At 48.0% G+C, this 12,027-nt stretch overlaps 1 protein-coding gene across 5 annotated transcripts in view; it reads right to left on the bottom strand.

Annotated features, from left to right (window-relative positions):
- Positions 1–12,027, bottom strand: part of PRICKLE2 (prickle planar cell polarity protein 2) — a 332,250-nt gene that overhangs the window by 52,726 nt on the left and 267,497 nt on the right. For 4 of the 5 annotated variants that reach the window (XM_040454532.1, XM_040454537.1, XM_040454535.1 and 1 more), the window contains 3 exons: positions 8,688–8,801; positions 5,640–5,777; positions 1,395–1,598 (listed from right to left, as the gene is read on the bottom strand). In XM_040454532.1, the coding sequence (XP_040310466.1) occupies positions 1,395–1,598; positions 5,640–5,777; positions 8,688–8,801 (456 nt within the window). Of the gene's footprint in view, positions 1–1,394; positions 1,599–5,639; positions 5,778–8,687; positions 8,802–9,159; positions 9,180–12,027 lie in introns of those variants that run through there. The other variant, XM_040454536.1, reaches the window with a different exon arrangement.

Raw genomic sequence — 12,027 nt, 5'->3', positions numbered from 1 at the left:
AAACATGGCTCTAAACGAAAGAAGCCAGACACAAAAGATCCACTTGTGTGCAATGTCCAGAATATATAAATGCACAGAGACAGAGAATAGACCAGCGGATGCCAGGGCTGGGGGAAGGGAGGGCGTGACCGCTAATAGATACAAAGTTTCTTTTTGGGTGATGAAAATGACCCAGGATTAGACAGCAGTGACAGGTGTACAACTCTGTGAATATACTAAAACCCACCAAATTGGACACCTACAAAGGGTGAATGAACCCTATGATGTGTGAATGACATCTCAATAAACAAAAATTGCAAAACACTTAAATCATCGTATTCCTTGGCCATTAGATAACAGCAAGTGTTAGGAGCACAAATCTCCAGAAGGAGAAGAAACTGAGGCAAAGCGCGGCCTGGAATTACAGAGGTTGAACTGAACTGGGTTTCCCAAATACCTCTCTAGAGGGCCTCTTTAGAACATCACCATTATTAGCATTAGAATCCAAATTACTTAAGGCTGGTCAACTTCCTCCTGGAGAAGGGAACCTCCCCTAGGCACGTAGTAGTGGACTAGGGCTGAACAGGGGCAGGGCTGCTTCCAGAGGCCCACATTGCTGTCTGCAAGGTCAGAACCAAAAATCCGTTCTGTGTAGGAGGAAACCTCCATCCCAGAACGTTCCCCAAATTATTCCATAAAAGCGGTCAGGTTTAGAACATTCTCCTTTCTCCTCCAAACTTAAAAAAAGGAACGAAAGAGAAAGAAAGAAAAACTTTTGACAGGAATATAGGCAATAGAAGCTCCAAACTTCTAAAGCCAAAGCACATCTCCTATTCTTGCAGCTTACAGATCATACTGCCATGTGCTCCCGGTGGGAGAAAACACCAGGCACGGGCTTTGTACTCCAGGGTGCTTTGTGACCTGGGGTAGCCCATTCAAGTACCTCCCAGAGCGTGGGGCAGAGCTCTCCACAGGAAATATGCCTCCGCCTCCTGAATCCTCATCGGAGCTCTGTTCAATCATGGGAAAGCGAAATAGTGCCACCAAATGTCTCCCTTCTCAAACCAGTTGGTCCCACTGAAGCTTTAGGAATCGGAACGTCAGGGCCACACCATTACTGAAATCTAACGCAGCACAATGCCTTTCTTTAACAGTTCAGAACTGACCCAGTAGCAGTGACTCCCCTCAGCTACAGAAGCTGCTTTCCTCCCTGGATGCCCAGGGGATGGCCACTTTCAGGCACGCTAGCAACCAGGGATGGGGGTGGGGCTTGCTTCTTGCAAGGTTAATAGAAGAAGGTGGAGGGGTCTAGGGTTTTCTTCTGTGCGGGGCGGGGCGTTGGGGGTGGGATGTTGCCTAAGGCACAACTGAGGGGCGACAGGCAAGGCTTGAGCCCCCATGCGGCGTGCTCTGACCTCATCGCAGGCTGCGCAGCGCGGCTTCAGGCACTCGGCGTGGTGCCTGCCACAGTAGATCTTCCCATCCTGGTAAAAGTAGATCAAATCCACCAGCAGCTCGTTGCAGACGGTGCATATGAAGCACGGCGGGTGCCAGCAAACCCCGTGGCCGGCGCGCGATGCAAACACGGCGATGTCCCCGCCGTTAATCTGGCCTCCGCACTGTGAGGCAATCAGACACGTCAGCACAAACACCAGCCCTGTCTCTCAGGGCTGCACATAACGGTAAGAGACCACCACCACCACCTAGAGCGGGTCACCGTGCACTGATTTTCAACCCGGTGACTGTGCTCCTTGTGTCACATATGTGGCAGGGCGGTCTTTGCTCTCCCTCCCCTCCACTCCCTGCTCTCCTTCCCTGCAAGGAAGGCGAAGATGAAGTGACTGAGAAAATAAGGAGTCACAAGGTGGGAAAGGAGGACGAACTCTTTTAGCATAACGACCACACAGGAGCTCTACAAGCAGGAGGCCAAGTGACATGTGGTGAAGGTGTCCTTATCTTTGAGATGCCCCAAACTCTATGTGGAGGCACAGGGGAGTTTAACACCAGCAGGAACAGGCGGCAGGGGGTGGGGGGCTGAAGAGGGGGGCTGTAACATGGGAGAGGGGGTGAGTTCATAAAAGCATGCCCCCCTTTAACTATTTCTCCAAAGGCCTTTGAGGCAGGCTTTTAGCCTGTTTTCTCTAACTTCTTTTTGACTTAGTCTTGACTGACAAGGCACCACTTTTTTTTTTATTATTTAAAAAAAATTTTTTTTAATGTTTTTATTTATTTTTGAGACAGAGAGAGACAGAGCATGAGCAGGGGAGGGGCAGAGAAAGAGGGAGACACAGAATCTGAAGCGGGCTCCAGGCTCTGAGCTATCCGCACAGAGCCTGACGCAGGCCTCGAACTCAAAGACTGTGAGATTATGACTTGAGCCGAAATTGGACGCTTAACCGACTGAGCCACCCAGGCGCCCCGACAAGGCACCACTTCTAAGGCCAGACTATGGAAAGGGCTTCTTGTCTCCCCTTCCCCTATCTTCTTACTCATGTTCCAAAGTTCCTTCCCTTACGCGGAAAGGAACGAGGCAACAACGCTGACAACCCACACGTGATGGCTGAGGTCGGGGCTTTGAAGCGGGAGTCAAGTGTGAGGAGGTAGGTCCAGGGAGAGGTTCTCTGCTGACGATGGCGATGGCCATGAGGTTCACACCTGAGGGTCTAGTTGGATGGCCCCACATGAGTGGCTGAGCTCCAGTCACCATGTCTAAAGAATAGAAAAGCTGCCTCTAAACCTTTCCCACACTGTGGCCCTGGCCATCATATAGGTTGAAACGTTTCACAGAAAATGAAGGAAAGGTCTCGTGGAACAGTTTCTGGGAGCTCATTGGTGGAAGTGACTAGACCAAAGGAAGACGTTTTGTTACAAAAGGTACTGTTCGTGCTTTTCTAACATTGGTAGACCTGGGATAAGCATAGTGATAAAAGATAAATGGAAGCACATTAAAATTTTTAAGAGTGTATTTGAGCACATATGATTGAAATTGGGTGCCTTAATCAAACTTAAAGTGGCTAAGAGGGCTCCGCCTACCTGGGACTAGGAGGGAGGTTCTCCAGAGAAGACAGGGATGCAAAGCAAGGAAATTATTTGATTGGCTGTAGCTTAAGTGGTTGCTTTATTTGAGAAAGCCTAGTTACCTATTGATGATTGGTTGGTTTTAAGGGTCATCTTCTCAATACTAAGGCAATGTCTTTGGTTTGCTTAGGTAGGCTACAAAGGTATTAGAGACACCTCAGTGTAATGGCTTTAACTGCTTTAACAATACGGAATCTCACGTAATCATCACCTTAATTCCACCACGTAGGCATTTGTCATCTACAGTTTGCAGATGACAAATGGAGGAAAAACAACATGTTCAGGGTCATCTGGCAGGAACATGAGTCAATCTTGTCCTTCTGCCTCCATGCCCTTGTCACTATCTTATACTACTTTTGACACCTGCCCATGAAATGTCCAACCTTTTCTTTCTCCTTAGAAGAGCCCAGCTGGGCTGGTTCCAGCAGGCTGATCTCAGAGCAGCAAAATTCTGGATCTGAGGACACTGAATTGCACATCTTATTATTTTTTTTTTTAAGTTTTATTTATTTATTTTGAGAGAGAGAGAGAGAGTGAGGTGGGGACGGGCAGAGAGAAAGGGGGAGAGAGGATCTAAAGCAGACTCTGTGCTGACAGCAGAGAGAGCCCAAAGCAGGGCTTGAACTCACAAACCATGGGCACATGACCTAAGCCAAAGTTGGACTCTTAACTGACTCAGCCACTCAGGTGCCCCTGAATCTCATATCTTAACCAGTGACCACCCCCATATCAAGGGGGAAGACTCCACTGCCAAGTCTCTGGGTCCTGTGGCTCCCCTATTAAGGAGCTCCTGTATTTCACCCACGTGAACCTTCTCACACCACCCCTCCAAAATCTAAAAAGGGCAGTCAAACGGCACTCACTCCCTTCAGGCAGTGTCTTGCTTTCTCTTCACTGATCCAGCTTATGTATCTTCAGCACCTGAAAGGTTTCCTTAAGAGCTTGAGGAGGTAGAGGAGGCTTTTCAAAGAGCACCAGAGCCAAAGAGCAGTGCCGAAAGTGATGATCAGCACCAGAAGGCTCTATGGCGGAGAGGAGGGGCAGGGAGAACACAGGTGGGCTGCACGTCCACCTTTCTTTCTTTAAAACCCTCCACCACCATGCCCTGAGCACGCTACAGGAGATGAAGAGAACACACGAACCCAGACTCTTCAACTCAGTGAGGTCCCAGGGAGCATTCAGGGGGACTGCATGCATGTTGCTGAAGAACCCTCAAACCCAAGGAGATGACCATTCACCACCCCCTTTAAACGGTCCTGGGATGAACCCATGGTCCAAATTCCTTTTTCTAAAGGGCTCATTTTAAAATAGAAATCCATGGGGTATCTGGGTGGCTCCGTCGGTTAAGCGTCCGACTTCAGCTCAGGTCATGATCTCACGGTTCATGAGTTCGAGCCCTGTGTCGGGCTCTGGGCTGACAGCTCAGAGCCTGGAGCCTGCCTCGGATTCTGTGTCTCCCTTTCTCTCTGCTCTCCCCTGCTCACGCTCTCTCTCCCTCAAAAATAAAATAAACATTAAAAATAAATTAAAAAAATAAAATAGAAATCCATTATGTCTTTCCTTTGCTTAAATCCTTCAAATGACTCCCCATCTCCTTCCAATGGCTTATACCACTGGCCCTCCATGAACTCACTTCACCTGCTACTTCTCTCCCTTTGCTCCCTCTGCCATGCCACAATGGCCAACTCTGCTGTTCCTTGAGCACAACAGAAATGATTCTGCCAAGGGGCACCTGGTGGCTCAGTTGTTTGAGCGTTTAGCGACTCTTGGTTTCGGCTCAGGTCATGATCTCGCAGTTTCGTGAGCTTAAGCCCTGTGTTGGGCTCTGTGCTGATGGCATGAAGCCTGCTTGGGATTCTCGGTCTCCCTCTTTCTCTCTGCCCCTCCCCCACTCGTGCTGTCTCTCTCTCTCAAAATACATAAACAAAAAAAAAAAAAAAAAGAGGGGCGCCTGGGTGGCTCAGTCGGTTAAGCGTCTGACTTCAGCTCAGGCAGGTCACGATCTCGCGGTCTGTGAGTTCGAGCCCCGCATCGGGCTCTGGGCTGATGGCTCAGAGCCTGGAGCCTGCTTCCAATTCTAGGTCTCCTTCTCTCTCTGCCCCTCCCCTGTTCATGCTCTGTCTCTCTCTGTCTCAAAAATAAATAAACGTTAAAAAAAAAAAAAAAGAAAAAAAGAAATGCCTCAAAGCCTGTGAGATGCCTGTTCCCTCCACCCACTGAGATCTGCAGTACCCCCTCCCGCAGTTCCTGGGAATCTCTGCTCAGAAACCGCCTTCTAAGAGGCGCCTTGAGCAGCCACTTTTCTGAAAATTGCAACCTCCTCAGACTCGCAGTGTTTGGAGCCTCCTTTCCCGCTGTGTTTTTTCTATCTTCTTTATTTTATTGTTTGACTTCTTCCCCTAGAACCAAACCCCACACAAGGGCAAAATCAAGCTCTCAAGTCTTTTGTTTGCTGCTATATCCCTGAGAGCTAGACCTGCGCATGATGCACAGTAGGCACTCAATAAAAGAACTGTTGAACAAACAAACACGTGCAAGGAGGTCAGAGCAACCCCTCCTCCCTCCCTGGAATCCAGGCTCACCTGCTCACAAATAGCTCCTGTCATCGTGACTGGGAAGGGTCTGACATTCCCTCGGCCCAAGTTTTCCCGTTTCCTCTGGTTGCTGAAGAGCTTTAGCTCCCTCTTCTCTTCCTCATCCAGGGAGTTGCAATATCGAACCTGAACAGACACAGAGAGCGGCAGAGTGGATGTCGCCCTTGCTCCATGGGATTTCTGAGGCCCATGCCCCGGAGTTGTCTTCGGTAAACACGCTCCCATTCCGTTGTACTGCTCTGGTCTGCACCAGCAGGCTCGGGGCTGTTTAAAGGGAGTCTCTACCTAAGATGGCGGACAGCCAACACAGCTTACGAGAGGCGCCAAACTCCGGAGCCCACGTCATAAGCAGGCTAAAGGTTCTGGAACTGTTCCTCATCCCTACCGCCCTGCTCTAAGCCACACTAAGGTTCACATCATGCGGGATAGCTCTGGTGCTGGTCAAAATTGGGGACGTCTTCCTTCTTTAAAAATGAGGTGGCTCTTCAAATGGATGGCAGGGTCCAGATATGTTCACCTCCACGTGCCCACGTGAGTGATCCTTGACACCAATGGACGGCTCCATGCTAGCAAGCCAGAGCAGCTCTCAACTTCTGTTCTCCCATCTTATTTTGCCCAAATGGACAACCAAAGCCTTGAGGCTAAGGAGTTGGAACAGAGGTATGGTTGCTGCTTCATGGAAGTCCCTGCATGTTTATCTGTGTACAGGAGGGAAAAGGGTTGCCCACTGGGCTATCGCTAATACATCAACTTGCATAAGATATTTTCCTTCTCATTAAATACAAAAACTCGGAGAAGTAGGCAAGGGACACTCGGAGACACTCAAATCCAGCACTCCCCAGGCTCTCCCCTTACGAACTCACACAACGGGAATTCTGCCGTAGTCCTGAACTATTATTTACTTAATGCTGTTTTTAAAACGGACTCACTTTTTAAAAACTTGAATACATTTAAAAAATGACAGTATATTATGACTGTAAGTCGCAAGTCCGTATCACCTACCAAAATCAGATGGTAACCATAAAACTTAACAGTGTAAGAATGAAACCGTGTTGCTGGATTCTAGCCACTTCTGCTTGTGGGAGACCCTAAAGCAGAGATTCTTAACGTGTAACCACGTTACAAGTGGTTACTTGGTTACTCACAAGTAAGGACTGGCACGAGTTGGAGAGGTGTGAGGAAACGGATAGTCCAGAATGAAATTCCCCAGTGCTTATGCAACCGCTCGATCACGAGGAGTGGAGCACACTTTAAGTGGGAGGGATTCTCTCCTTACATGGTTCACTTTTTGTTCACTGCCATGTCTGTGTGTCACCTAAAGTTGTGTGTCTGCCACACTTTGGGCAACATGGATCTAATCCCGCCTCCCTGTCTGACTTTTGAGAAATGTGAACATCAAGAAAGGTAGGTGAGATGCTCAGATGGTATGTGATACAAGGGTTAGAGGGAAACTTCTGAACCAGGACAGTCGCATCCCAATTGGAAAACCAGTGCCTCTGTATGTATCTCAACTGTTTCATCGGGGCATATGACAGAATGATCAAACATTGATTTGAGAATCACTCTTTGTCCTCCAAAGGGCCATGTCAAATGGGCGAAATCTGCTCACGGGCTCATGAGTAAGGAAATCTCACCAACAGGAAGAAGGAATTTGAATGGCCTCTTTTCATGAAACCACAGTTAACTGTAAATGGAATAAATCATTAACAGCAGAGAACAGAGAACCTTGCTCTATCAAGTAAAAAAGAGTTTAAAAAAAAAAAAAAGTCCTCATGTGGATGTCCCTGAGGACACTGCCGTGACCCGAACAGCCCAGAATATATGGTGACACAGCTGACATTTTATGGATGTGTTTTTAAAGAAAGGCACACCCTCTCCTGCTTGTAAAAACCCGCATTTTCACTTCCAAATTAGTTAGCTGGGCATCGGGTTACAGTGCTCGCTCTCAGCTTTAAAAGAGGAAACACTGTTTGTATTTGTTTTATGAAGTCCAAATGAGCAGCAGGAAACTGGCTCTCTTTCTAGGGACGTGCTTCAATTTTTTAAGCTTTCGCTTCACTTACTCAAATTTATTTTTCAGGCATCTGAATTATCCCATTTGATCTGAATATGGCAATATAAATAATAAAATAGTACCTACTCCTTCCCCTGGAGATCCGGCTTGTGGGTGGGAGCCATTGGTAGAAAGCTGGGGTCCACCCAGCTCTCTTAAGGGGTTATTTCTCCTTTCAATTTAAATTTATGTTTTTGTTTCGCATGCAGTCAGAGTTAGGTGGACAAGTCCATTCTAGAGGAGGACTGTTTTTAAAAACCAGATACTTAAAAATTAATTTCTAGTTTATAAACCTAAACCCCTCAAGCAGGATGATCTTTTAAAGAGGCATTCACGTATTTCCCTTTATGGGCCATCTGACTTCGGAGATAAGAAATGCCTGCTTACAGTGCCTACTGTCTAGGTCCAGAAAAAAAAAAAAAACCAACGGCCTGCAAGCCATTCTTCCACGTGTATAAACGGTGACCCGGCAAGATGGCCTTTAAACGACAAAAACACAGACGTTCGAGAGCTGCAGATCTGGACATGTGACTTCTAAGGCAGCATAATGTGGAAAACTTGCACACTCGTTTAACATGAAACAATGCTGAAAATTCCAGAGAATCACAGGGTTTTTGCAGGGCTTGAACTGGCCCAGGGAACTGCCATCAGCTAAGGGACTCTGGCAACTAGCTCATTCTTCTTCACTGAAAACCTGGACTTGAGCTTTTAACTTTTAAGGCTCCCTGGTTACCCCAAACTAGCTAGCAGCACCAGGCAGAGAGGCAAGTCCAGTCCATAATGAGATCTGCCTTTCGAGAATTCTCTCCAGAAAGTGTGGGGCAGTTTCTCTTGGCCCTAATTAAGGAAGCTAAAGCCTAAAACGAATGCACCGGAGTTTTTCTTTGGAGAGCTCATGGATCACAGCATTCTGATTATGAAGAAGGTGACAGTTCACAGAAGCTCCCGCGCACAGTCTTCCTAAGGCCCCGCTAGCCCCTTACCTCATTGTCATGTGGCGGCAGCTGGTGTAATAGCTGCTTGATCCGAAGTTTCTCTCCAGGACTGTTGACATAAGGAACCTTCTCTTCTGGGAGACAGCTATAGTACTGGTGAACCTGAGGGATGGAGAGCACAGGGATCACTTGACATGCCCACTACTCAAACCACCTGCCCATTCCCACTCCCTGGGAGGGTCATTCCGGCAGCGGGGCACCATCTACTCTTCTACTCCCCCTTCTCTCCACCCTTCTGAGACTCAACGGCATATGCGTTTCTCACTGCAAGCAGACGGACTCATCCTTGAAGAGGCAGTGGGGCAAATCACCCCTCCTGGGGTTTTCCCTCTCTTGCAGGGGGGAAAACAAAGCCATCACGCTTTCTAGAAGAGGAGAATTCGGCAAATAGGCTGGTAGGGCTTTGTCGTCAGGCTCCCCCCCCGAGAGAGAGAGAGAGAGAGAGAGAGAGCAACTTTACCATTTTCCCTGTGAGTCTCCGGCATGCTCCGTGCCTCCCTAGCCAAAGGGATGTGTCAGTGCCTGCCTCACACTGGAGCCAGAGTCAGACTCTGGCACTGGGTGAGCTGCTGGGTCCCTCAGCCTCCACCTACATGAAAAGCCCTCTAGGTTTTGAGCTCTTTGTAAGGGCAGGTAGCAGCTCACATCTGTCGGAAAACAGAGTCACTAAATCTGGGATACTGAGTATGTAATTAAAAATTGTCATTAACATGAGTATTTTTGCACATCCTAGAATGCTCCTCTTTAAAACTGTTAGGACATATCCTTGCACTTTTTGAGGCTCATTCATCTCTAACAAAGACTTGAGAAAGCATCTAGATTTGCCTGGGGAAAACAAAACAGACATTCTACTATCCAGCTGTATGCAAAGCTAGGGTAAGAAAAAATCGGCCAAAACGGAAGGTATGTTATTATATAGGAGAAGCCAAAAACAAAACAAAAAAAACCTCACAAGCTCAGATGACATCATGGAAAATTCTTTTCAACTATCTCTTAGCATCACAACCAGCTCTTGCAAAACAAGGTATTCATTCAACAAGACAGAGAAGACAGAAGACTTGTGGCTCTGAATTCATCATATTTGTTCCACTTCACAAACTTGGTCTAATTCCTTTGAGTTCAGGGAGCCCTGGACGTGAACATTTGTTTTGGGAATGCTGGGGCAAAGAGTTAAAAATCTCTGTCTACTTTGATCTCCAGAAACTAAACCATAACTGTTAAAGCGTGAGGCAGGGGTGGGGGGGGTGGGGGGGTGGGGGGGTGGAAATAAGGCTTTGCAGGGACAAGGTCTCACCAAAATGCGAAAGCCACCCTTATTTTCATAAAAAATGGTTGTAACCATTCACCATCATGTGTGGCTACCACAGTCTTCAGCAAACCTCAAAGTCAACCATATAGACTGCTCGTCACAGACTAGGTGGTTTCTCAAGACAGGGCCCTGCAACGCCTTGCCAGAGGGACTTGGCGGGAAGCCACGTCCTGGATGAGAAGGAAGGGCTCTGGGTTTTGAAAGCAGCCCACAGGTTATCAGCATTCTCTCGGAGAAGAAATGAAAGCCCAGATCACGAGTTAGTTTGGGATTAGAAGCTGGCCACGGGCCCATCAGAGACTGGCACGCCATTTTGCGCTCAGAGGAATCCGGGCACCATACACTGTAGCAGGTAAGTGCAGGCAGAAAACAGAGCACTGTGTCTTGGGGAATGGGCCTTACGTCCCACGCCGAGAGACTGCTTGGAGCAAAGCCTTGCCTCATTATCCCTCCGACATTTTTACAACTCCTACCCTAGTGACAGAACCTTAGGACAGATGCTAATAAGAAAGGAATCACTGCAAACGCTTGATAACAGTCCAATTTGAGCTTGATGGAGCCTCTCCTTTCTCAGATACGCCTCTTCACTGCCCAGAGCACAGGTATCCCTGAGAGCCCCTGTGACTGCGACACCTTGAGCCAAGCCTTTGCTGATACTGTCCAGGGCTGACCCCGGTTGGGACCTTCTCTGCCTCTTCTGCAGCTTGGCCAGGTAGACCAGAACCCCCACGCATGGCTCTGTCACTTTTCATCTCCGTGCTCCTGAGTGAGCTCCATAACCTCTAAGAATCCTCATCATAGGACCACGGCAATTAAATGAGGCAAAGGCTGGGTACCTGGACCTCAAAACAATAAATAACATGAATGCACAGTGGTGAGTCTATTATCCAGCCTGCGTGCTCCAAAGGGAACAATCCGGATTTTCCTGGCCTCTCTTTTCCATTTTGAGAGATACAGCAACGCTGTCAGCTTGCAGAGCGAGACCACACCCCGAGGCCCCCACCCATCTTAGTCTAAGAAAGAAGGCTACAAGGGAGAAAGATGATATTTAAGCTAGTCTGATTTCAGAGGGAAAAAAAAAAGTGCAAATTACTGTAATGATGTGCTGTTGTCTCGAGAAACCCAGTGGTGTAGGAGGGCCTCATGAGGAAATGGAACCTGTACCTGGAAGGTGTCTGGTGAGGGATTCTCATCTCTCTATGCCCAGTGTCCTCTGATCTCTGATCCTCTGTCTTCTTCCCTTCTGCCTGTTGGCTTCTCAAAGTTTAAGGTTTCCCATAGCACCCGAATTTACACAACCTCACTTCAGATCCATCCTAGAATGACTCACTTTGCTCAATTTCGAAATCGCCAGAGAAGGACCCTGCTTACCCCATCTTGTGCCAGGTCTACACCTGCAGACTGGAATGGAGAAGTTCCACCCTGTTTTTTTTTTTTTTTTTTTTAATTTTTTTTTCAATGTTTTTTTAATTTATTTTTGGGACAGAGAGAGACAGAGCATGAACGGGGGAGGGGCAGAGAGAGAGGGAGACACAGAATCGGAAACAGGCTCCAGGCTCCGAGCCATCAGCCCAGAGCCTGACGCGGGGCTCGAACTCCCGGACCGCGAGATCGTGACCTGGCTGAAGTCGGACGCTTAACCGACTGCGCCACCCAGGCGCCCCATTTCCACCCTGTTTTAAGACTGGAGATACAGGAGTCCCAACACGACAGGGCTGGGCAGAAGCAGAGGTGGCCCTGACTGGAGAACTCCAGAGACAGTTAGCTAAATAAATACCTTGACGTGCTGACGTCCACCCTAAAGACTTAGAATTCCAAAGTCAACAGAGGCAGTGACTACTCTTAAGAACATAGCTCCATCTTCCCTGGCTGGGCATCTTGTGTTGTCGGTTAGGTTTCAAGCCCACTGATCACCACTGCTGAAAATGTATCCTTTCCACCAGCATTCAGTAACTCCATGAATACAGGATGCACGAACAATAGTTTCTCAGAAGGCAGTCAACCATTTGGTGGACGACT

The sequence above is a fragment of the Herpailurus yagouaroundi genome, unplaced genomic scaffold (assembly GCF_014898765.1).
Source record: "Herpailurus yagouaroundi ecotype Mexico unplaced genomic scaffold, PumYag 213, whole genome shotgun sequence".
Lineage (NCBI taxonomy): Eukaryota > Metazoa > Chordata > Mammalia > Carnivora > Felidae > Herpailurus > Herpailurus yagouaroundi.
This window is presented reverse-complemented; position numbering and strand designations above follow the sequence as displayed.